The 24,100-nt window shown below is 57.2% G+C and overlaps 2 protein-coding genes across 2 annotated transcripts in view; both read left to right on the forward strand.

Moving 5' to 3' along the window:
* LOC136005905 (hydrocephalus-inducing protein-like) overlaps positions 1-16,680 on the forward strand; it is a gene marked incomplete at its 5' end in the record, with an annotated part of 46,613 nt that extends 29,933 nt beyond the window's left edge. The window contains 19 exons of the mRNA XM_065663795.1: positions 411-724; positions 2,665-2,704; positions 3,413-3,622; positions 4,489-4,626; positions 5,394-5,571; positions 6,070-6,161; positions 6,888-7,063; positions 7,910-8,046; positions 8,895-9,022; positions 9,110-9,301; positions 9,697-9,846; positions 10,584-10,748; positions 12,151-12,365; positions 12,724-12,916; positions 13,711-13,908; positions 15,281-15,444; positions 15,744-15,894; positions 16,143-16,367; positions 16,654-16,680. Of these exons, the coding sequence (XP_065519867.1) occupies positions 411-724; positions 2,665-2,704; positions 3,413-3,622; positions 4,489-4,626; positions 5,394-5,571; positions 6,070-6,161; positions 6,888-7,063; positions 7,910-8,046; positions 8,895-9,022; positions 9,110-9,301; positions 9,697-9,846; positions 10,584-10,748; positions 12,151-12,365; positions 12,724-12,916; positions 13,711-13,908; positions 15,281-15,444; positions 15,744-15,894; positions 16,143-16,367; positions 16,654-16,680 (3,093 nt within the window). The remainder of the gene's footprint in view (positions 1-410; positions 725-2,664; positions 2,705-3,412; positions 3,623-4,488; positions 4,627-5,393; positions 5,572-6,069; positions 6,162-6,887; positions 7,064-7,909; positions 8,047-8,894; positions 9,023-9,109; positions 9,302-9,696; positions 9,847-10,583; positions 10,749-12,150; positions 12,366-12,723; positions 12,917-13,710; positions 13,909-15,280; positions 15,445-15,743; positions 15,895-16,142; positions 16,368-16,653) is intronic.
* Positions 16,681-17,012: 332 nt separating this feature from the next.
* On the forward strand, positions 17,013-24,075 carry LOC136005906 (hydrocephalus-inducing protein-like; the record flags this gene model as incomplete). Its single annotated transcript, XM_065663796.1, has 3 exons — positions 17,013-17,216; positions 17,660-18,052; positions 24,031-24,075. Coding segments are annotated over 3 exons (642 nt in total), but the record flags the coding sequence as incomplete, so codon positions are not given.
* Positions 24,076-24,100: the final 25 nt, after the last annotated feature.

Genomic DNA, 24,100 nt, shown 5'->3' on the forward strand with positions numbered 1-24,100 from the left:
CTTTGAGGGCAGCCCTGCCTTTGGGAAGGCTGAGGTAGGCTTCTCCAGCTGCTGTCTGGCTCCTGCCCTGGTGTGTGCGGAAGGTGTTGGGCATGGGCTCTGCAGTGCACGTGTTGTCAGAGGTGCAGCCACCGCTGTGCTGCAGGCTAAAGGAGTTCCTCCAGAGGGCGAAGGCCTGGGTGCCAGAGTGCTGCTTTGGTTGTGTTTAGCAGGTGGCTTCTGCGGCTCCAGAATTCAGGAGACCAACGTGGATTTCCTCTTGTATTGGTGCAGAGCACAGAACCGTGAGCCTCAGGCAGCTTCAGAAAAAAGTGCGGTGCTTGGTCAGACAGCGTGAAGAAAATGAAGGATGAAGCGAGAAGCCCGTGTTGGGGTCACACGTTGAACATTTTCTCTTCATCTCCTTGCAGCCCATGAAGCTGAGGACAGGGGAGGAACTTCAACTCTGCATCGGATTTAACCCTGCTTATGAGGAGGATTTGCTTATCCGGGCAGCGGAGAAGGCTCTGAAGATCAAGTTCCTGGAGCATCCTCACGAAGAGCAGGTCACCGTCCGGGGAGAAGTCTACTTCCCGAATCTCCAGATCCAGAGCACGGCCGTGGACTTTGGCTGCATCTTGAATGACAGCAAGGATGTGCGTTACATGGAGATGACCAACTGCAGCCCACTGGTTGTCCAGTACCACTGGGCATTCCTGAAGGACAGCCAGGTGAACCCAGTGAGGTATGCGCACCTCTCCCTCTCCTGGAAGCTCTTCTTCCTGATGTCCTGTTTGTGGCTTGCAAAGCCCGAGGCCATTTGCCTGATCTGCCAAATTGTTTTCAACCTTCCCTTGAGGAAATCACACCTCTGAGTTGTGCTCAGCCAAGGTGCTCAGGGAACAGGTGATCTCCGCCGGTTTGATGCTGGGAAGGAGACAGCATTCTCCAGCCAGGCTGGGACTGTAGGACACTACTGACCCTTTTCACATAGCCATAAGCTGGAGTCCTGCTTTATCTCTGCAGCTGCAAAGCCATGCTTCGGCACTTGGAGAAGCGGATGTAGAAGGTGTCCTTCCCTGCTAAGCCCATCTGTTGTCATTTTGTACTAAGATCCTACCCAGGCACTGCCATCAGAGTGACACACTGCTGTCGCAGTCCCTTGCTCTGCTTTGCTGTAGGCCTGCATGGGTTCCTGGGGGCAGGAGGGCTGATGTAGAAAGCTGCTTTCTCAGATCTTCGTGGCCTGAGGCAAACAGCCCCTTGAAGTGCGTGTTCATCTCTTGAACTGCACGTCACATTCACAGAAGAGCTATGTAGAGTTTTAGTGAGGAATGGCAGGTTCTGCTGTGACTTTAGGTCCAGCTGTAGATGCTGGAGGGAGCCCTTGTATGGACATCCCTGGGAAGGAGGACCATGCAGTGGTGGTCTATGGTTTCCAAGGCCAAGAGCAAACTTGTAGTGGTGCTGAAGCACATCTAGAAGCACATTCCTAGTGTTCCTTCTGCTGCGGCTTCTCTGCATAGCACAAAAGTCTGCTCTGGGCAGTTTGAAGGACGGTAGCAAATGGTTTTCCGTAATGCCCTAGGAAACGCAGCAAAGTTCACCACGTGGCACTGAAGCGCTGTTATTACAAACAAGGGAAACGATCAAGAAGCAGCTGTGTGAAGGGAATTGGGATCTGACTCGGAGGAGGTGACCTCTTGGGAACTGGAGATGAGCTGTGGCTATTAGGAGGGCTTGGGGGAGACGACCAGGGCACTGGGGCACTCCGGGGCGCTCAGCAGACACCATGGGATGCTGTGTGCCAGAGCTGGAAATGAAGATGGTCTCCAAGGTGTTACCACCAAACACTCAAAGTGTTCATTAGGAGCCTGCAGAAGGGCAGCGTGTCAGATGTTATTTCTGGTCCACACTAAGCACTGTTGGTATTCTAAATCATCAGCTCTAACTCAGTCTGACATGGAGGGAATCAAGCATCAGGTCTCATGAAGGGGAGATCAAAGACTGGAACTTTCCCTACCTGGGACCTTGCTGGAGCTGGTCATCAGAGACTCCCAGGATCAGTCGCGCACGTTTATTTTGGTCAGGAGAGAAAAATGCTGTTTCTCTGCCTCAACAAGACTTTGTGTGTTTACATTTTTTTCTTTCTAATTGTCCAGCCCGTTCTTTCCTCCTTGCTCTTTGGTCATTGCTGCTACCTGGGGCAGAGTGATCATATGAGCAACACAATCCAACTGTTGCTGTGTGGCTGGACATAGGCAGTGTAGACCAACGTGTGCCCTTTCTCTGACTTCTGAGGCACGAATCTCTTGTGGTTACTCTTGTTGTAGACCCACGTGGTTAGAGACAGACTAACCCTAAGCCTCAGCCCTTGGACCTCTGAGAGCTCAAAGCTGAGCTAAGCCTTTGCACCAAGGTGTTTTCTCCAGTGACGGAATGGATCTTCAGAATCACGCAGCAGGAGATAGCAGATCTGGAGGCAAGCAGTTGCCAGCTGCCTGCAGCGCTGCTATAGCAGTGTCATTGCCAGGCGTTGACCTGCTCCATCCCAGTTTTGGAGCTCATTGCTGAGCTCACACCACTGATGCCCCCGCAGGGGCCCCATCCTGCCGAGGAGCTGCTGTGCAGACTTCCCTCCCTCCCACTGCAAGGTCCCTGAGCAAAGGTCTGTTCTTTTTCCAGGTTCATGGAGACAGAGCCCCTCGCCTTGGGTGTGGAGGAGGTAAGTGGGAATCTGTCTCACTTCCACATTTCCAGTGTAGCAAGCAGTTACATACTCCCACTCCCACTGGTGTCCTGGGTGCTGCTGCCAGAGTGGCCTCATGTCATAACAAGCGCATCGCTGGTCATTGGAGACGCCACATGGGAGGTGTTATAGGGCTGGTCAAGAACACTCCTTGTGCGGCAGCTATGGAGGACTTTATCCATCTTGGTCCTCATCTAGTGGTGGGTAGGAAATTCCTGCAGCAGCATTTGCTGCAGCAGCATTTGCTGCGGCAGCAGTTGCTGCAGCATCTGGAGAGAGCAGGATGTGAATCAGAGACAGGGAAAAGCATGAGGAGTGCGAGGAGCTGGGCTGGATCCTGCCCCCGGCTCCACAGGCTCTCAGCTCCCAGTCTCGTGTTCTTCTGAGGGCAGGAAAAGGTGTTTTTGAAGGCAAGTTCTGCAGCAGAGAGAATTTCTTGCTGCCAGGAGACACCACAAATGAATGTAGTGTATTAGCTACTGCATTAATTGGGACTGTGGGAGAAGGTTTTCCCCATGGTCTCTCCGTTGGTGAGTGGAACGGCTGCAGTGTGAGATGAGGATGATGTTGCCTGTGTTTGAGGAAGAGGCCCCTGCAGCCATGTCTGTCCTTTGGCCCAAGCTGAGGCTGCTCTCCTGCATCAGTCCCGTGCTCCACGTGTGGATCTCTCCTCCCTGCCTGCAGGTTTTCGATATCCTGCCGCTGCACGGTGAGCTGCAGCCGGGCCAGAGCCAGCGCGTCTGCTTCTCCTTCTTCGGCCACGCCAACACCGTCAGCCAGGTTACGGCGCTGTGCAGGGTGGAGGGAGGCCCGAGCTACGAGGTGGCTCTGCGTGGGGAGGCCTCGCGCATCAGCTACCTCCTGGACACCACCGAGATCGACTGCGGGCTGCAGGTACCGCACGCTGCTCTTGTCAGTGCTCCTTGCCTCCAAGCATGACCGGTGGGCTGCTGCCCACCCGTGTCCAGGGCTCTCCCCCCTTCCCAGCTGCTTCGCTGGCTCTGTGGCTTGGAAGTCCAATGTTTGGGGGATACCTCCAAGCTGGCGTTTAATGGCCATCTCCACCCCAGCCCAGCCCAAAGCTGGGAATCCCTCCTCTAACTAACGCTGCCTCCTGGGGCAGGCAGGATCCCAGTGGTGATCTGCAGAGGGATGTGTCCCTGAGACATCCATCCGCTGATCTGCTCCTAAAGCCCAAATGAGGTGCTCTCTTTTAATGCTCCTGATTCATCAACCAAGGAGGCAGCTGACCTGGGCTTCCAGTCACCGTAGCCGGATAGAATGTCCCCGAATAACCCTCACTGTACTTCTTTCCGGTTACAACCCCCACAGCTGTTTCCAGCTGTTGGCCCTGTGTGCGTTGCCCTCTCTCCCTCCCTTTTGGCTTGTGTTGTGCCCACAAATACTTGTGTGCAGGTGCCTTTTCTCCTGAAATGCCCCAATGCCTCCTCCTGTGTTTCAGCTCGCAGTTGGGTGACACCTTCAAGTGCAGAGAGCTTGTGTCCCCTACTTGCTTTATTACTGATCTTTCCATGGTTGCTATTGCACCTCTGCCACAAATAGCTGTTCCTGTGTAGGGCCCAAGGGTACCCTGTGGCCGCGGGCTGCCCAGGCTAACCCAGAGAGCCCAGTGCCCATCTCTCCTGTGCGCTCCCTGCTTCTGGGCTGTGTTCCTTTGCTTTCAACCCAATGGAAGAGGAATGAAATTCTTGGCAGCAGACATGTGCCTGTAACTTCCTGCTCTTCTGTCCTCTGCTCAGGTGTTTAACAAAGTCACGGAAGCAGCGCTGACCCTGCAAAACAGCGGGAAGCTGGGATTTGCCTTTGCGGTGCTGAGCCCCGGCACAGGCACTGCAGCCAGCCCTCTGCCTGGTGTGCCCCTGGTCGTGCCCAGCAGGGTGAGTAGCACAAGGGCTTCACCCGGCCTGTGTCAGGCTGCCCAGGAGAGCGCTTTGGGGGAAAACAGGGGGAATGAACACACAAGCCCCGTCCAAAACCAGCCAGGAGAGACAGGGCTGTGAGCGACTGTTGCAGAGGCAGAGGAGGTCCATCGAGCAGAATCCTAACGGAGCCCCTGATTGTCCTTGGGCGCCGCTGGCTCTGCTGTCCTACAGCAAGCACCAGTGGGAGGCACGAGTGCTCCGGGAGCTCTTTGGAGCTGAGTGCTGAGCTCTCTGGTTGTGCCATCACTGGAGCATCACTCCATCGCAGCTTGTCATCCTGCCTGGGTGTCTTAGAGCTGGAGCAGTGTTCCTGTCTTGGTGCCCTTTTGCGATGGGAAGAGGAAGCCAAAGGGCCAAGTGGCTTCCACCTTCCTCAGTGCCTGTCCGTCTGAGGGGTGACATGCTGATGTCCTCTCCTGCAAGCTGCTGCCAGGAGCTGCTGGCCCTGCTGGAAGCAGAGGCCCTTCTCCGTTCTTCCAGAGCAGCTGGTGAAAGAGCTTTGGTTTGTTGTGCCTGGCTCTGGCTAGCAGAGGGTAACCCCTGTGAGCAGAAGAGCTGTGAGACTCAGGCGTTTGGATACAGGAAAACTGGAGGTGGTGATGTCTGATGTTTCCTTATGTATGAGAACCTGTCTTGTGTTCTCAGCGCGTCTGTCATGTGAGCCATCCCTCCACGGAATCCTCTTTGGTACACTGCGTCCCTCCCTCTTGTGTGCCCTGCAGGGTTACGTTGAACCTGGCAAGCAGCAAGTGCTGAAAGTGTATTACCTGCCAGGAGTGCCTGGAGTCTTCTGCAGGGCTTTCCAGATCCAACTGGGTCACCTGGAGCCAGAAAAAATCTCCCTGAAAGGAGAGGGGACCTTTCCCAGGATCCACTTGGACCTGCCCAGGAACATCAAAGGTGAGCACTGCCTGTCTGCTGGGCTTTCCCCCATGCCATATGCCCACAGGGAAGCTCACAGGCACCTCCAGCAGGCCTGGAGGTTTCAGGGCTGTCAGACAAGGTCAGCCCTCTGGTTGCTTCTTTAGCCTCTGGCAGACGAGCCCATGTGGGCTTTGCCGCAGGAACCATCGTGCACAGCTTGCCAAGAGGTCTGGGAAGATGATGGCTGGGCAGAAAAGCTTGGGAAAGCTGTAATAGAGGCTGGCAGGGATTTTGACAGGGGTTGGGTTTGCATCACGCTGTGGGGCTGAGATGCTCCTGTGTGGCGAGAAAGACGGGTGGGGGTGAGAAGCAGCAGGATCTCCTTTCCCTACATTGCTGGAGCAGTTTGTGTCTGGGTGTCGGGGGAATGGGGCTTCCCGTCTTCCGTGGGATTTGTGCTGCCCCACTGCTATGGGTGGTGTCCTGTGCTTTCAGGCAACGCCAAATATGAGAAGATCCTCCTAAAGGCCAAAGAAAAGCTGGACAAAGGCAGCCAGAGAGAAGAGGCCATTGCTCTGGGGGAGGCTGTGGCAGCCGAGCCCCGCGTGGACGACTCGGGCACCGTGGTGAGTAGAGCTGCTGCCCTGTCCCGCACGTGCCACCCTCCTGCGAGACACTGGAGCCCCTGCGCCCCACGGCAGCTGCCCAGGGCCCTGCCGGCACTGGGCACCTCCCTGCACACCCCTGGCCACGGAGTGTGTCAGCTCAGCGTGCCCCTTGGGCTGCCCACCTCTGGGAGTTGTCCCTCGTGGCGATGCGCCAGCTCCTGACTACCCCAGGGAGATGCTGAAAGCTGTGCTGGGGCAGTTGGGTTTCTGGTGCTCTGAAGGACACACAGGGCGGTGCTGGGGGGTTTGTTGCTCACCGGCCAAGCCCTGCCAGGTTTACAGAGCGTAAAGCAGCAGCCTGAATGCAGCCTGAGGCTGTGCTGTGTTCTGTATCTCCAGGAGGCTCCAGCTCTCTCATGGTCCCCTTTCCAGGAGAGCTTTTGTCCAGGCTGCTTTGGCACTCACTGGAGGCAGGGACATACTTGGAGCTTTGGAAGGTTTCTGGCTTGTTTGTGTGTCTGTCCAGATCAGCTTTGATAACTGGGCAGGCAGAGACACTGGAGTTCATTTCTGTGGGGATATGATCCTGCCTGAGAGAGCAGGAAGTGTCACAGACACCGACCAGTGAGACAGACTGACTCCGTCGTCCCTCTCAACAAGAGCAGAGTGGGATCCTCCACCCGAGACAAGCTTGTGCCTTGGGAAGGACCTTGGCTAACCAGCCCCTGTCTTTCCTTTCCTCAGTGGGATGCTCAGCTGCAGATGCAGATGGAGGAGATGCTGATTGAGGAACATGCCCTGGAGCAGCAGAAAGCTCTCGCCTCCCGTCCCGCGGAGGACACTGCCTTTCACCAGCGTGTACATCGGAGGCTTCTCAAGTTAGTAGGGACTCCTGTAGCCTGTCTCCAGGGGCCGCGAGGGTAACAGCCAGCAGTGCAGCCCTGCCCCTGAGAGCTCCTTGTGTCTCAGAGTTGGGAATAGCTGAAGACTTCAGAAAGGGCCTGATGCTGAGAGCTACGCCGTGCTCCCTGTGGGCAGCTCGGTGTCCTCACCTGCACAGTGGTACCCTGAGCTCTGGAGGTGCTCCACTCCCCACAGTTGCTGGGTTCTGTTCTCAGAGCTGAGGGGGTGCAGACCAGCAAGCCCTTGCAGACAGCACAGGCACCACCCCTGCTGACCAGCTGTGAAAGGGGCATCTCCAAGCCGGTGTCTTTGTGCCGAGAAGCAGACCCCACTAAGCAGGAAGAGCAGGGAATGGTCCAGATCCCTTATGTGCTTTTCCAAGTGGGATTGCCTGCAAAAAGACCTTCACAGCAATCTTGTAGTGTTGGTTACTGCACGCGATACTCTCAAGCGCTGCTTTGGGGACAGATCTGGCTGCAGAGCAGTGGAGGTATCCTCTGCAAGGAAATCCTGTGAGAAGGTCCTGAAGCAGTTTCAGGCTTGGGCCGGCCACCAGCTTAGCAGTTTCATTGAGACCCGTGGAGACGCAGTGGACTTCTCTGCAATGGCTTTTCACAGCATAGGAACTGTGTCCAGTACCCGCTTTAAACTGACTCGAAGATCCCGTTGGTGGCTGATAAATCCTAGGACCTGCACTCCCCATGACTTAGCCAAGTCTTATTACTGGGTGCTCAGGTCAGGCCTTGGGTTTCCTGGGCTTGGCTTGAGTTTTCACCGCAGTGGATACAGAATTATCCACTCCATTTGCTTCTCCACCCCACGCCATGCTGGGCTTTACAGAGTGTCCTTCCTCCTCCTTTCAGAGCTGAGCTGCCTGAATACGTCCTGGACCTTGGCTATGTCGTTCCCGGTGACATCCACACACACATGGTGAAGCTCACCAACACCGGGCACTTCCCTGCATCTTTCAAGGCCGATGGATATGTCCTGTATAACACAGGTAACCAGTGGTAAAGAGGCTTCACGGGGGCTTGAAGGGGCTGTCTCTGCCACATCAGCTGGAGCCATTGGGCATGGGGAGATTTGAGTACTTCCTTGGGCAGCTTTTTCCTCCTTAGTACCCCTCTGGCCGGTGCCCTGTTCAAGAGCCTGAATTCTGTCGAGCAGTGCCCAGAGACCTGGTCTGCCTGTGGCTGCCCTAAAAAGTCATTGCAGGGGCCAGATGGGCTGATCAGCATGATCGCCTCTCAGCATCTTCTGCTCTTGGCTCCCGTGAGCACCATCGGAGTTTCTTCGTGCACTCTGAGGGTTTATGTTGCAGCCAGATGGACCCTCTGTGGTTCGGAAGTGCTTTGTTCAGAGTTCCTAGTGCCAGAGCACTTCTGCTCAGCCTTATTGAACGGCCTGTGGGATCCTGTGCCGTATCGAAACAGGCTTCGCAAAGAGGCCTTGGGGTAAGGCTGCAGCTCCGTCACACGGGGACTGCTGTCTGTGACGGGTGGCCAGGCGTCTCTTCTAAGCCGCTGTCCAGGGAACACCACAGCATTTGGTATCTTAGTTGGAAATTGTCCTTTGGAGAGGTGTATGCGTCCTTCCCTGAGATGCCTGCTGAAGGAATTGCTGGAGCTCCTCAACCAATGTGGTTCGTTTTTAGCCTGCAACCCCTGGATTCTGGCTGTGAAAATCCTTTTGCTTTGGGCAGTGACAAGGGGAGCAGAGCAGCTTCTCTGGAGATGGAAAGGGGTCTTTCACAGAGCTGCCAGCCAGGACACCCCTGTGGCCTTGCCGTGCTTCTGAGCCATTTCCTGTTGCTTGTGTATCTCAGCTGCTTGATTTTCCTGTGTTCAGGCTTCAGCGTGTGCCTGGACCTTGTGAAGCGCCTGCCCTGCTGTGAGACCAAGACATTTGAAGTGTGCTTCGACCCACAAAGTGCCAACGTGCCCCTGGGAAAGGTGGATGTGCTCCTGCCCATCAAGGTAGGCCAGCTTGTGGGGCAGGCAGCAGGTTGGGCACAGCAGCGAGTGTCAGCCGGGCTCTCAACTGGATGCTCTGTCCTTCTCTAGGTCAGAGGAGGCCCCACGTTCCAGGTCCGTCTGCGTGCCATTGTGGCTGAGCCGTCCCTCTGCCTCTCGAGGGACAGGCTGGAGTTCTCCTCTGTCCAGTGTGGGCAGTGGCAGGAAGAAACCATCCAGCTCCACAACACGTCCCAGGTCCCCTGTAAATGGTCCATGAGCATGAATGAGGCTGTTAAGGAGGTAAAGCACAGACAACGTGTAACACACAACTTCTCGGTTGGGTTTTCTTTGCCTCTCTTGGCTTTCCCGCCCCTCTGGCTGCCTGAGCACTTGGGCTGCAGCTCGCTTCAGGAAGCTTTTGAGGGTACAGAGCAAGGCTGGTTCACCTGGGCGTGCTCACTAGCTGACGCTTCACTTCTCTGCCATCTTCACCCATTCCTCCCCCTCCGAGGACACTGCCTCCCCATCTGCCTGCCCTGCCAACATGTTTGCCCTCCAGTTCTAGGCAGGGGTGGCCACGTCTGGGTGGGATGAAGGTGCTCCCTGCACCGTGCCAGCATCTCGGAGCACTGCAGGAACCGAGGGTCTGTCCTCGCAGACCAAGGAGACCTCACGCGACTGGTTTCTGTGCGCAGGTGGACAAACATCTGCCAGCGAGCGAGCATGACAAGCTGTGGGAGGAGATGAGGCCCGCGCCCTGTGGCTTTGAGGTGCTGCCCTCAGCTGGAACCCTCGCTCCAGGACAGCAGTGCCATGTCCAAGTCCGTTTTTCACCCACGGAAGAGGTGAGTTTGGTGGGTGTCACCCCCAGGAGGACTGTCAGGGCAGTGTGGTAAGGGGAGGCCAGCCCAGGGAGCGGGGAATGAGCTCTGCCTCCGCGTGGAGCTTTCTGCCAGCCCTGTGCCCACCGTTCCTCAGTTTCCCCTGCACGGTCCCACGCAGTTTGGGAGTCAGCTTAAATGGTGGAGCATTCCCAAAGGCAGTTTGCATGTGGCCACCGTGACTTGGAAACTGGCAGCGTGTGACAGGATGGACCCAAGTGCTTCCATGGCTGGGGACAGTCACAGGGATCTTTCAATTGCTCATGGAGATTTCAGCGTCTCGTGTCTGGCCTTGACCAGAGCCAAGCACTGAGCAGAGAAGACGATCCTTATTTCTGTCCAGTGAGAGCTCAGCTGCCTCTTTCACACAGCTGATGTTTGCCCGGTGCTGCAGCGCCAGGACTGTGTCTGAGAAAGCAGACTTTTCTCACGTGCGTTGCGCTCCCCCACGACTAGGTGAAAACCTCTGATAGGCTGTTTTAGATCCATCTGGTAGCCAACTGACCACTTACACTCCCCAGCAGGACTCACCGCAGTTACTCAGAGCCATGCAGATGCTGTAGCCCCTGCTCTAAGTAACTGCCTGGTTTGGGTTCAGCTTAGAGGTGCTGAGAAGACCCCTGACCCTGGGGCGATTGTTGCCTTGGAGGCGCTGTCACCTGGGGCTTCACGGAGGAGCTTTCTGTGCTGCTTCTTTGCAGAAGTGCTACCGGGGCGAGCTGCAGATCCAGATTTGCCAGAGCAGCCAACGCCTGCGGGTGCCAGTCTTGGGATGTGGTCTGGAGCCACGGCTGGAGTTGAGCCCCGCAGAGCTCGAGCTGGGACCGCTGCTGCCACAGAGCCATGGGGAAGAGGGGACAGTGGTGGTGAAGAACCCCTGTGGGGTTTACTCACTGGAGTTTGACCAGCAGCACCTTGCTGAGGAGCAGGTGAGGGGGAAGGTCTGTGCACGCTCCTGGAGATTCCCAGCGCTCCAGCATTCCCAGGCTTGTGCCAGGGAGACGGGGGCAGCGCGCAGGGCAAAGCCCGGTGGCATTCCAGGGTTAGCCGGCTCTGCTGGCAGGCTGTGGAGGGACTTGGATAATCCCTGCCACTGGGGGGAAAGAATATGGGAGGGGATGTCTCATCTGGGGAGTCTGTTCACGTGGTGAAGGTCCAGAAACTCATGCTGTCTGTGGTTTCTCTTCCCTCTGTGCGCAGCTCCTACGGACACCTAAAGACGACAACAGCCACAACAGCTTGTTGCTGCCTCCGTGTGACCCGGCTGAGAAGCTGACTGTTGAGGCCCAAGGAAGGGGCATAGAAATGAAGGTGAGATGAAATCTAAATGCTAAAAGTGCAGGTGGCAACCAGCATGGTTTTCTCATTTCCTCATCTCTTCCCCAGCCTAGCATGGTTTGTGTTTCTGCCACGAGAGTGGCAGAAAACCTCTTCTCCTTCTTTCCTTTGGCTTGATATCAATCCCTCCTGCCTCAGGTTGACGTTGTGCATCCACCAGGAAAGGTGGTGAAGCTAGGAAACATCTGCATTGGGCAGACGGTGAAGAAGATCGTCACCATAGCCAACAAGAGTGCAGGCCCTCTCGCCTTTAAGCTCAGAGTCACATCCACCATGCCAGAGTTGCAGGAAGCTGGGGTAAGTGCCATTCCTTCTCTGCAGAGCACTTTAGCGTGCCTGCAGGGAGCGATGAGCTGCTGTGGGTGGGAGGTAGTAGCTAATGACAGCTGTGGGCTGCCCTGGCTGCCTGTGCCTGCCCCGTCCTCCCTGCTGGCACTGCTCTGCCAGCAGATGCTTGCAGTGTGAATGCTTCAGCTGAGCTGGGTGCCAGGACTCCCCGAGAGCCACAAGTGAGAAGGCGGCACAATTCCTCTAAGCTGTTTTAGACGCATAGGTCAGGATGCAGCCACATATTTTAGATCTGGAAAGGCGAGGGAGGTGAATCTTGAAAGAGGGAGGGTTACAGCTCTGTTGGAACTTCCATGAAAGCTTTAGAAGGCAGAGGTGACCTCACCGTGACCAGGTGGACACATGGCAGAAAACACCTTTGGTATTACCTAGGAATGCCTACGAGGGAATGAGTGGGACTGGGTCAGTGTTGGTGCGGACAGAAGAGGAATTGGAAGCCTCTTCCCTGAGTCTGGTGAGGGAGGCTCCGCAGCTGGCTTGCCAGATGAAATAGTCTCCACTCATCTCTTCGGGTAGGTTCTGTGCTTGAAGCCCAGCAAGGAGCTAAAGCTGAAGGCCAGAGGAGACACCTGCAAAGTGGAGGTGACCTTCTCCCCGAAGCGCCGCATGCAGCCGTTCAGCGGGGAAGTGCTGCTGGAGTGCCGCGGGCTGGTGCGCTCCCTCTTTGCGGTGCGGGGCTCCTGCCAGGGCAGCCTCGTGAGCTTGGACCAGGACCAGCTCAGCTTTGGAGCCGTGGTACGGCAGAGCTACACGTGCCGGCGCGTCGTCATGCGGAACGCGGGCGACGCAGGAGTCAGGTAAAGCAGGACCCCCCCGCCTCTCTGAGGGCTGATTGCTTGGATGAGGGTTGTGAGGAGCCGTAGTGTGCCCAGATAGCTCCTCTCTGCTTCTCCATCCCGCTGGAGAGTCGTGCAGCCATGGCCGTGCAGTCAGGCCCTGGCAGTTAGCAAGGGGGTACGAGCAAAAGCTCATTTAGAGATGGGTGCAGTGGGTCCTGCCCAGCCTGAAGCCTTATTGCCAGGTGGCTCAGCATCAGGCCTGAGATGTGGTGGGAAAGCCCACCAGAGACGGAGAGCCTCACGCTGAGTCTTACCCTGCCTTGACAGCTCCCCGTGGCTAATCCTTCTTTCCTGTCCTTGTGCTTTCCTTGGCAAGGTTTTTGTGGGACGTGGAGAGCTTCCAGCCGGACTTTTCTATCAGCCCCACAAAGGGTTACATCAGGCCAGGGGTGGATGTCCCCTTCGTTGTGACCTTCCGCCCCTCGAAGCTGAGCCAGGCTGTCCAGTACGAGGGGCTGCGGTGCTTCATCCCGGGCAGCGAGGCGCTCCACCTTACGCTATCAGGATCCTGCGTGGAGGCCCCTGGCACCAGAGAGGTAACGCAGCAGGGACAGGATGGGCCCCTGGACCCCAGCATTTGCGCCACATCTCTGCCAGGGCAGGAACTGAAGGACACTTGCGAGCGCAGACTGGCTTGTGCCGGGGTATCCCAGAGAGAAAGTGCTGGGCAGGACTGCCAGAGTTCCTGAGCCCTGTCATTGCCTTTCTCCCCTGTTCGAGGTGTTGCTCCTCCAGTGAGCAGCTCGGTTGTCCTGGCTCTGCACTGTAGCACCCGTGCCGTGGGAGCACCCTGCCGGGCTCTCCTGAGACCCTCCCCACAGAGCCACCCCGCTGTATCCCAGCACTGCACCCGCAGCCACACTTCTCCCCCGTGCCGGGCCAGGGGAGGGCATTCAGCAGTAGGAAGGGGCAAGGCATCTGCATCCAGCCCCTGGGAGGGGGTAGCTTGGGAGCAGTTGGCTCTTGCTCCCAAAGAGAGCATGGAGCTCCTCTTCATCCTGCCCATGAAGGAAAGGGCTGTGTGGCTGCAGATCTGTCCTTGCACAGCAGTTTCCTTTCAGGACTCCCCTGAAGTTTCCTTTCACCCAGCATGCGAAAGGCTTGTTCTGCTCCCTTCTTCAAGAACAACCAGCTTGATTTACTCCAAAAGCTGTGGCCAAAGTGTAATTTTTGCATGTGACAAGGAAAAGCTGCTCCCCGTGCTCCAGGTCCTGGTGTAGAGCCAGCGTGAGAAGAGTGGCAAGGATTGTGGGTACGACCCCGCAGCCTCTGTGCTCCTCTGTTGCAGACCCTGACTTTCAGCTGCAACGTGCGTGAGAAGCAGAGCCAGACCATCCTCCTGTCGAACCCGAGCAGCGAGGCCTGGACCCTGCAGCCCATTGTTGAGGGGAAATACTGGAAAGGGCCTAAATTTATCCATCTGGAGGCCAGGCAAAAAGAAAAGGCCTACCAGGTCACCTACAGACCCCTAACCATGAGCTGTGGGAACAAGAAGCATCAGGTAGGTGAGCTGTGCCAGCGTGCTGACCCTCGTGGCATGACCCTCGTAGGTCACTCTCCTTTGGGCAGGAGGTTGGCCGAGATGACCTTTGGAGGTCCTGTCCAAGCTGAAGGTGTCCTGTGCTCTCTGTTGGAAGGTGGGTTTTGTGGTGGCTGGGGGCCAGGCACGGGCAAAGGGCAGATGGGAAGTCGGGACTGAGCACCAAACGTGTTGGAGCAGCTAACGTAAAAAGCCAGGCTTTCTGCAGGCCAAGAAATGAAGTTTGTTCTGCGTAGCTCTGGGTCGCTGCTTGTGGCAGCCCAGGGGGCTCAGAGACCCCCATGCTCAGCGCACGGGCTGCACAGGCTCTCCAAGCCCCGGGCACAACCACTTCTGCCAGCAGCACCTGGCTGGTGTCCTTCTGCAGCTTGCAGGGAGCAAGAAGGGCAAAGCTGCCCTGCAGTTTGTCAGTGCCGTCCTGGCCGTGGGCAGGAAGGTGGGAAACGAGAGAGATCTCTTGAGGGTCATGCAGGAGCTTTGGGAGGAGCCCTTCCTGCAGGTCTCAGGCTGGGCACATGGGGGTGACTGGCCCCTCTGCAATGTTTTCTGTGCCAGGCCAGCAACAAGCTCCCAAATCCAAGGGGTCAGTTCAGAAGGGCTCTGTGGTGCTGGAGCTGCCGGGTCCTTGTCGCGCTCCTTGTCCCACTCCAGCTGGCCTTACAGTGGGCCAGGTCAGAGATTTCTTGCCTCAAGTCTCCAGGGTGCTCAGCAGATCTGTGCCCTTAGGGTCGCACGTGCTCAGCATCTCTTTAACGTACAGCCTGCGTGAGGAGTCTTGCAGCTTTCAGCTGCTGTGGAGGCAGAGGCAGGTGTCTGGAATCCACGGGCACCCAGAATGAGCATGGATATGAGCTTTCCATGGCCCATGTCTGGGGGCCCCTGTTGTGCCAGCTTACAGGCTGCTCTCTGGTCAGCGCTGTTGGGGCTAAGGCCAGCAGGACTGAGGCAATGGAGCTCATCAGGGACGGCCACCCCCTGCCCACGGCTGTCCCTGCGTGAGCACAGGCTGGCAGGGACATGCCCAGGTGAGTGGGGCCAGTAAGGGAGTGTTGGGATGTGCAGAGCAGCTCTGCTGCAGGGCCCGTGTTTCCTTGCTTTGCCCAGAGATGATGCCTCTGTGTCCTGTAGCTGTGCCGTGTCCTGTGGGCCACGCACCCGCTCACAAGCAGCTCAGAGCAGGTGCGACGCTGGCGTCTGTCTCCTCCTGCGCGGGACAGGGCTGCAGTCACAGCTCTGCCAGCTGGACGTGCTGAAAGCTGCCTCAGTGAGAGCCTCAGGCGTGGGACTGTCCAGGGGTGCTCCAGAGCCGACTTGTCCTATTCGTTGTCTGTAGGGCTCCATCTTCTTCCCCCTGCCGGACGGGACAGGCTTACGCTACCAGCTGGAAGGAACTGCTGAAGCCCCCAGGTGTTCAGGGGCCATTTCCCGGCAGGTTCCGTGCAGGAATTCCCACACGGAGCTCATCCCTGTGTCCAACTGGCTGCAGAGACCACAGAGGTGAGTCCAGCCCAGGGAGTCTGGCCTCATGAGCAATCCCTGCAGCAGCACAAGGAAGGAAGCTTCCAGTGCCTGGAAGCTCCCTCCTGAAAGCTTTTCCCTCTCCTTGGCTGTGTCTGGCCATACCCACGTTCTGCCTGTGCAGAGCCATCCTGGAGGGCTTTCCTCCAAGGGGGGTGAGAGCTGGCGCCCTGTGCCCGAGGCACTGAGGATGAGAGGGACTGTATTGTACCCCCGCACGATGGGTATCCTATGGGAGTCCTTCCTGTTGACCTTCACTGCGTCCTTCTCACCCGCAGGTTCCTGGTGGTTATTGACATGCTCAAACCAGAGAACCTGGAAAGCAGTTCCGTGCTGCAGGGGTGTTCATACATCGACGTGCCGAGCTCTGCGAAGAAGGACTACCAGCTCACCTTCTTCTCCTACAAAGAAGGAGTCTACAGGGCAAAGGTGAGTGAGGACACTGGTCTGCAGGGCCCTTCAAGGAGCTGTTGGCTCACTGAGAAGCTACACGCCCGTTTTCATACCTCCACGTGCACGGGTCCTATGAAATACCACAGGTGCTTTCTCTGGTCTTGCACTCCTCCTCGCTGGGTGCTCATAGCCATTCCTGGAAGCAGGGCGCTGAGCTTGGTGGGCTCTTCCGGGTCTGTTTTCATGTGTGGAATGAGCAGCACTTCCCTTTCTGTCTGATTCAGGTGACCTTCCTCAACGAGACAACCGGAGAGTACTTGTTCCACATGGTGACTTTCAAGGTGATGGCTTCGGGACCCATCGGCACTGTTGAAATGAGCACCGCCGTTCGGCAGAGAGTGTCCTCCACCGTCAAGGTGGACAACCCTCTGCCTGTCCCGGTGACGTTTGCCATCAACTGCAAAGTGCCGGACGTCAGCGTTCCACAGCACTTTACTGTTCCTGCACAGTCAAAGGTAGGAGCAAAGCTCCTCCGGCTCACTCTGCTCTCCCTACTCATGGCCGGAGGGGGGGCTCTTGGAGGGTGATGCCTGAAAGGAGCCATGTGGGGCCTCTTTCCGTGGTGGCAGCTCCCTGCCGATGACGTAGAGAGGGAGCAGTGTGCGAGAATATCCCCAGTGGGAATCATCCTGCGCTGGTGGAGTCTGCCCTGCTGGCCCCTGTAACACGCCGCCACTGGGCGTCACGTGGCAGGCCCTTGTGCCATGTGCCCCTCATTTAATGTGTTGCTTCCAGGTGCGAGTGGCTGCAGGACAAGCCTGATCCCGCGGCCAGGTTGTCTGCAGCCTGCATTGACAGGAGGTGGTGTGTGCCCTGGGGGAGCACAGGGGCTTTTTAGGGTGGGCAGCTTCTGGCATCATGCTGGAGGGCTCTGAGCTGTTGGGATCTGTCCCTGAGTGAACCGTCCCCCAGAAGGAGCAAGGCTGTGCCCGAGAGAGAGGGAGTCAGAGCGGGGAAGGCAGCCCAGCCTTCAAGCGCTGCCTGAGCAGAGCAGGGACCAGCTGCCCCCTTCTCAGGCACACGTGTTCCCTGCCTGTGCCTGACGCCGTGGCTTTTTCCTTCCTTCCTCCCAGGCGGATCTTGTCTTGGAGTATCAGCCCCTGAAAACGGGTGAGAGCACGGGGCACCTGGTGCTCCAGAGCAGCGACTTGGGCTCTCTGTCTTACAACCTGCAGCTGAAAGCCACCTCGAGCAGGCCAGAGAAGCCCGTGTATTTCCGCACCACGCTGGGCTCCCGTCAGACCATCACCACCAAAATCCGGAATTTTGCCCAGCAGGAGACCGAGTACCTCCTACAGGTGAGCCCGGGCTGCCGGGGCTCTGGCTGGGAGGCAGCTCCTCTGGCCAGCACCAGCCCTCTCCACCAGGGGGTCCGAGTGCCTCTGGTGTGGCCTGGCAGAGCCAGGGTGGCCATGTGAGCCCAGGGGCCTTCCCACTAGTGTGGGCTTGTCCTCCCTTGCGGGCCCGTGTCTGCTGCCCTGTTTGGAGCTGCTTTTCAGGCCCCGTGGTGCCTGGGCTTGCTTCCCGCTTGCAGCCCAGGTCTGGCAGTCTTGGGGCTTGGGTGCAGGGTTGTTCCTGCTGGGCACGTTTGCACACTTCTCGTGCCCATTCACCGCAGGCACTCACCAGGGCTATGGTCTGGGTGGGATGGGCCAGGGCCAGGGGACCATCGTGTTCTTCCCGAGGCGCTGGCTCTGCTGTTGTGACCAACCCCCCATGGTCTCTTGTCTCCCCTGCGCAGACCGACTGTGCCGACTTCCGGACGGCAAAATCCATCAGTGCGGCACCCGCCAGCGCTGGGGGCTCGGAGCTGAATGTGGAAGTGACCTTTGAGCCCTGCCACCTGGGCAAAGCCAAGGCCACGCTGCAGCTCAGCTCTGCACTGGGCGGGCAGTACTGCATCCCACTCATCGGCCTTGCGCTGCCCCCTGAACCCCAGGGCCCCTTCCTCATCCCAGCCGGCGGCACCACCTCCATCTTTTTCAGGAACGTCTTCCCGAGGGCCACGGCGTTCCAGTATGCCGTAAAGCACCCGGCCTTCAGCGTCAGGGCCCCCGAGATGCTGCGCGCCAAGAGCAGCACCACCATCACCGTCTCCTTCACGGGCGGCCCGGCTCCTGTCACCAGCAGGCTGGTGGTCTCTTGCCCTGGCGGCTCCTGGATCTACCACCTCCGGGGCCTGCCCTCCACCCGCAAGTGACCAGCTGCCCCTGGCCCTTCCCGCCACGTTCGTGCTCTCTGGAGCCAATAAATTTCATTTAGCATCCTCCCACACGACGTCCTTGTCTCTAAACGGGAGAGGCATGAATTCGCTGGATGCACAGCCGCTGGACAAGGAATTGGCTGGATGACTGCACACAGAGAGTCGCGGTCAATGGCTCAATGTGTAAACGGAGACCAGTGACGAATGGTGTCCGTCAGGGGTCGGTGTTGGGGCAGACCCTGTTCAACATCTTTGTCGCTGACACAGACAGTGGGATCGAGCGCCCTCAGCAAGCTTGCAGACAACACCAAGCTGTGTGGTGCAGCCGGCGCGCTGGAGGGAAGGGATGGCATCCAGAGGGACCTGCACATGCTGGAGAGGTGGCCAGCCTCATGAAGTTCAGCAAAGCCGAGTGCAGGCTCCTGGCCCTGGGTCAGGGCAATCCCAGGCACAGCTGCAGGCTGCGCAGAGAAGTGATTCAGAGCAGCGTGAGGAGAAGGACCTGGGGGTTGGAACATGAGGCGCTTCAGCGTGCGCTTGAGCCCGGAAACCCCCTGTGTCCTGGGCTGTATCACCAAGAGCATGACCAGCAGGTCAAGGGAGGTGATCCTGCTCCTCTGCTCTCATGAGACCCCCACTGGGAGCACAGTGTACAGTTCTGGTGTCCTCAACAGAAGGACCTAGAGCTGTTGGAGCAAATCCAGAGGAGGGCCACGAGGATGCTAAGGGGGATGGAGCAGCTCCTGTACAAAGACAGGCTGAGAAAGCTGGGGCTGTTCAGCGTGGAGAAGGGAAGGCGGGGTGGAGGCCTCATAGCAGCCTTCCAGTATCTGAAGGGGGCCTACCAGCATGCTGGGGAGGGACTCTTGATCAGGGGCTGTATCAAGAGGACAAGGGGTGATGGGCTTAAAGTGAAACAGAGGAAGTTCAGGTTAGCTAGAAGGAAGAAATTCTTCACTGTGCGGGTGGTGGGGCACTGGCACAGGTTGCCCAAAGCAGTGGTGAATGCTCCATCCCTGGCAGTGTTCAAGGCCAGGTTGGACGGGGCTTGGGCACCATGTTCTTGTGTGAGGTGTCCCTCCCTGTGACAGGGTGTTGGAACTAGAGGATCTTAAGGTCCTTTCCAATCCAAAGCGTTCTACGATTCTGTTATTCTCTAAGATTCTTTGGGAAAGCGCGGTTAAGACTTCAGTCGGTTCCACTTAAAGGTAAAAATTTGAGAATGAAGACCTTAGGCCCACTATAGGAGAGGATCTGGTTCAAGACCGTCTTAAGAACCTGAACGTGCACAAGTCCATGGAACCTGATGGAATCCATCCGCGGGTCCTGAAGGAGCTGGCGAATGACGTTGCTAAGCTACTGGGCATCATATTTGAAAAATAATGGCAGCCAGGTGAAGTTCCCGACGACTGGAAAAATATCCCCCATTTTCAAGAAGGGGAAAATGGAAGACGCGGGGAATTACAGACCAGTAAGTCTTACCTCTGTGCCTGGTAAAATCTTGGAGCACATTCTCCTGGACAGCATGCTAAGGCACATGAAAAACAACAAGGTGCTTGGTGACAGCCAGCATGGCTTCACTAAGGGGAAATCCTGCCTGACCAATGTGGTGGCCTTCTATGATGGGGCTACAGAACTGATGGACAAGGGTAAAGCAGTTGATGTCATCTACCTGGACTTGTGCAAAGCGTTTGACACTGTCCCACACGACATCCTTCTCTCTGAATTGGAGAGATATCAATTTGATGGATGGACCACTCGGTGGATAAAGAACTGGCTGGACGGCCGCACGCAAAGAGTTGTGCTCAATGGCTCGATATCCGGCTGGAGACCGGTAACGAGTGGTGTCCCTCAGGGATCGGTGTTGGGACCGGTCTTACTCAACATCTTTGTCGCTGACATGGACAGTGGGCTTGAGTGCGCCCTCAGCAAGTTTGCCAGTGACACCAAGCTGTGTGGTCCGGTTGATATGCTGGAGGGAAGGGATGCCATCCAGAGGGACCTTGACACGCTTGTAAGGTGGGCTGATGCCAACCTTATGAAGTTCAACCATGACAAGTGCAAGGTCCTACACCTGGGTTGGAGCAATCCCAGGCACAGCTACAGGTTGGGCAAAGAAGAGATTCAGAGCGGCCCTGCAGAGAAGGACCTGGGGGTGCTGGTCGATGAGGAAATGAACATGAGCCGGCAGTGTGCGCTCGCAGCCCAGAAAGCCAACCGTATCCTGGGCTGCATCAAAAGGAGCGAGACCAGCAGGTCGAAAGAGGTGACCCTGCCCCTCTACTCTGCTCTTGTGAGACCTCACCTGGAGTATTGTGTGCAGTTCTGGTGTCCTCGACATAAAAAGGACATGGAACTGCTGGAACAAGTCCAGAGGAGGGCCACGAGGATGATCAGGGGACTGGAGCGCCTCCCGTATGAAGATAGGCTGAGCAAGTTGGGGCTGTTCAGCGTGGAGAAGAGAAGGCTGCGTGGGGACCTAATAGCAGCCTTCCAGTACCTGAAGGGGGCCTATAGGGATGCTGGGGAGGGACTCTTCATCAGGGACTGTAGTGACAGCACAAGGGGTAAGGGGTTAAAACTTAAACAGGGGAAGTTTAGATTGGATCTAAGGAGGAAATTCTTTCCTGTTAGGGTGGTGAGACACTGGAATGGGTTGCCCAGGGAGGTTGTGAGTGCTCCATCCCTGGCGGTGTTCGAGGCCAGGTTGGATGAAGCCTTGCGTGGGATGGTTTAGCGTGAGGTGTCCCTGGCCATGGTAGGGGGGTTGGAACTAGATGATCTTGAGGCCCTTTCCAACCCTAACTATTCTATGATTCTATGATTCTATGACCCTGGAAGGGAGCTTGGGCTGTCTCAGCGTTGGCTGGCAGTTGAAGGTTATGAAGGAAATAGCAGGAAGCTCTACTAGTGGGCTCCTATTAATGATGTCAGCTGTGGTAGAGCTTTTGTAAGAGGTTTCCTTTAGTTAGAGAGCTTCTGCCTTGGTGCCTTCAGCACACAGGGGTGTCACGCCTGAGGTGTCTTTGCCTGAGCTCTCCAGTTTCCAGCTGGATTCGTGGCTGGACATGGTGCGGGACATGTTTTGGAGTGTTTCCAGAGGCTGGCTGCCTGGAGAGCCAGTTAGCACTCGGGGCTCATATCCTCCCTGCCTGTGTTGTAAAGGCCCAGATGATGAGTGTTGGTTTCAAAGTGAGGGCTCCACGTTCCCCGCCAGGCAGGTGTGAGGATTTGCTTTGCCTGTGGCCCCGAGTCTCATGGGAAGCTTTTGTTTCTGGCAAACGCTGTGCTGCAAACGTGTGAAGCTCCTGGCAGCTGAGATGCCCCGGGCAGTTGGGTGGCCTTGTGTGGTGCGTGTGCCCGTGTGCGCAGGCTTAATGGGTACAAAGTCATCGACGGGTGCTCACCAGGGACAGCAACAGGGGTCACCCCAAAGGCAGGCTGGCCATGGCCCTGGTGTGGCGGGGCTCCTCGTGGGCCAGCAAAGTAGGAATTAAATGGTTGCTTTGTAGTCAGTGCGGAAGCTTTTTTCTTTCCCGCTGAAGCAGGGAAATTCTTGGCTCATCTGCGGTGTCTCCAGCAATTTATGTGTCGCTCACGGAGCGTGACCAAATGCTGCTGTAAGGTGCACTTTAGCCCTGGTGCAGGGCTTCACTGCGGGGGAGACATTGAAGGCATAGGGGGGCTGCAGGGATCCGCAAGGCTGTAGCTTTAGCAAGGCCCTGCGGTGGCCGTGGAAGCCACGTGTGGCCCTCGCCTATTGTGACGTACAGGGGAGCTGCTGCTGTTAAATGCGAGCAGCAGCCGTGGCCCAGTGAGAGCAGGAGTTGCTGAGCCGCTGAGGCAGGAGCAGGCTTGAGCTACTGTCAGGCTCTGAGCTCTGCTTCCTCGAGGCGCTGGTGAAACCCTGCCCTAGCTGGCAAAGCCAGAGCGTTGAGGAGAGGGGCTGGGCAGCCCAGGTGCCAGCCCTGTCCTTTGCTGCCCAGGTTCCCCTGGCTGTTGGCAGCCCAGCAGCAGTTAGCTGCTGTGCTGGTGGGCAAGAGCCACACCGAGGCGTCCCTGGGCGGCTCCTGTCCCTGCAGCTGCCCACAGCTGCCGAGCAGCGCGAGGGCATTCAGGAGCCAAGGCTGGGCCCCGCACGGAGGAATCCTCCAGGAGAAGCGTGAATCACAAGTGCTCAGGTAGCGTCTGGCCCTGGGCAGGGAGGAGGCAGCTCCGCTGGCAGCAGGGATGGGGCAGTTGTGTGATAGCCAGCAGGATTTAAACATCCCTGGGCTAAGAGCAGGGCTGGGCAGGTAGAAGGGCTTGAACGGGCTCTGAAATTGCCGTGCAACTTGCAGGGAGGGTAGAGACTTGGAGCTAGGCTGTAGGTCCTGCAGCAAAGGGAGCCTTGGCTGTCTGAGGTGGGGAGCAGGGAGCCGTGGGGTGGTGGGCTGGAGGGGTGCTGTGTCCTGGTGGCTGGTTTGTCCTGCCCCTGCAGGGAGATGTGCCCGATTGCTCCGTTGTGCTCCTTTCCTGCTCCTCTGGGAGGCTGGTCCCTGCAGGCCCTGGGGCTGTGGAAGAGCCTTGCTCCAGGGCACGGGGGGAAGCTGCTGGGCTGGCTGGGCTGTGGAGGTTGGAAGCCCTCTGGAAATAAGCGTTGTGGGGGTGACGACAGGGTTCGTTTCAAGTGAAGTGAAATCACAGCTCGGAGAATTGGAACGAATAAGGCAGTTATTCTTAAGACCCGGTAAGAAACCACTGAAACCCAGCTTAATGCTGGATCATCCCCATTAGGTTTCTCCCTTGAAAAGGAGTTATTTCCAGCTCTAAATCCCAGCTCTTGCTGCAGCAGGTCCTCCTGTCCGTAGGGCAGTGCAGAGCTCTGGAGTTTCTTGCAAGGACAAAAGGAAACGGTAGCCTTGTTTCCTGAAGCCGTGGAGGGCCCGGCACCACAAACACGTGCCGTGCTGTCGCTGCCTTGGCAGTAAAGGAATGAAGTGATTGCCTTGCTTGCAGGGTGTGGGGAGCAGTCGAGGGGCAGGGAATGGCCGTCTTTGCCTAGATGCTGTCTTGCTGTGTACAGCAAGTGCACACAGCAGAGGTGATGTGGAGCACAGGGAAGCAGGAGGGAATATCATCCTGGATTTTACGTAGCTCTGAGCTAATTGCTCATGTGCCTTCGATGGTTTCCTGCTTTTTTCCTGCTGTGGCAGCCTGGAGTGCCTGGAGGGAGCCTGGAGTTTGGGTGTTAACAAGTGAAAATTAGGGCGTCCTTCTGCATGGAGAAATGCTCTTGGGCAGTGGGGTGATTTCCTGCCTGGAAGGAGCCGTTTTTGCCAGATAATCTTTGTAACGTGAGCCAGGCAAAGTAGCCTTGAGAAACTATAGTTCTTAATCAGAGTCTTGAACTCTGTGCTGAGTTAGTTAGAAACATCATCAGGCTCCTTGCAGAGAGGGTGAGAAGTGCCAGTAGCGCCTGGTGCGTCTGTGTGGCTCGTGGGACTGCCCCCAGAGCAAAAGGCTGTTTTGGCTCAGGGTCTGTTTGTTGTGGGGTTTTACGTCTATGAATGGAGCCTAAATATGGTCTAATCATGAATGAGGGTGGGGAGGCCCTGTGTTCTCCGCTTAGGAAGGATGCCAGAGGCTGGAGACACAGCTGTGTCCTTTGGGTGTGCCAGGAATGGCGAGGCCCTGGCACAGGTTGCCCAGAGAAGCTGTGGCTGCCCCATCCCTGGCAGTGTTCAAGGCCAGGTTGGACGGGGCTTGGAGCAACCTGCCCTAGTGGAAGGTGTCCCTGCCTGTGGCAGGGGGTTGGAACTGGGTGAGCTTTAAGAGCCCTTGCCTGAGGTTGCGGGGTTCCAGGGTTCCGTGGGTCCAGGGTTTTAAGGTTCTGGGGTTGTGGATTGTCCAACTGTTGCTTCTTCCAGGCGACCTCTGCGACATGGCCAGTGGCAAGACCCCCCGGCCCATGAGGTCCTCCAGAAGGGCGGATGGATT

This window comes from Lathamus discolor, chromosome Z (assembly GCF_037157495.1).
Source record: "Lathamus discolor isolate bLatDis1 chromosome Z, bLatDis1.hap1, whole genome shotgun sequence".
Lineage (NCBI taxonomy): Eukaryota > Metazoa > Chordata > Aves > Psittaciformes > Psittacidae > Lathamus > Lathamus discolor.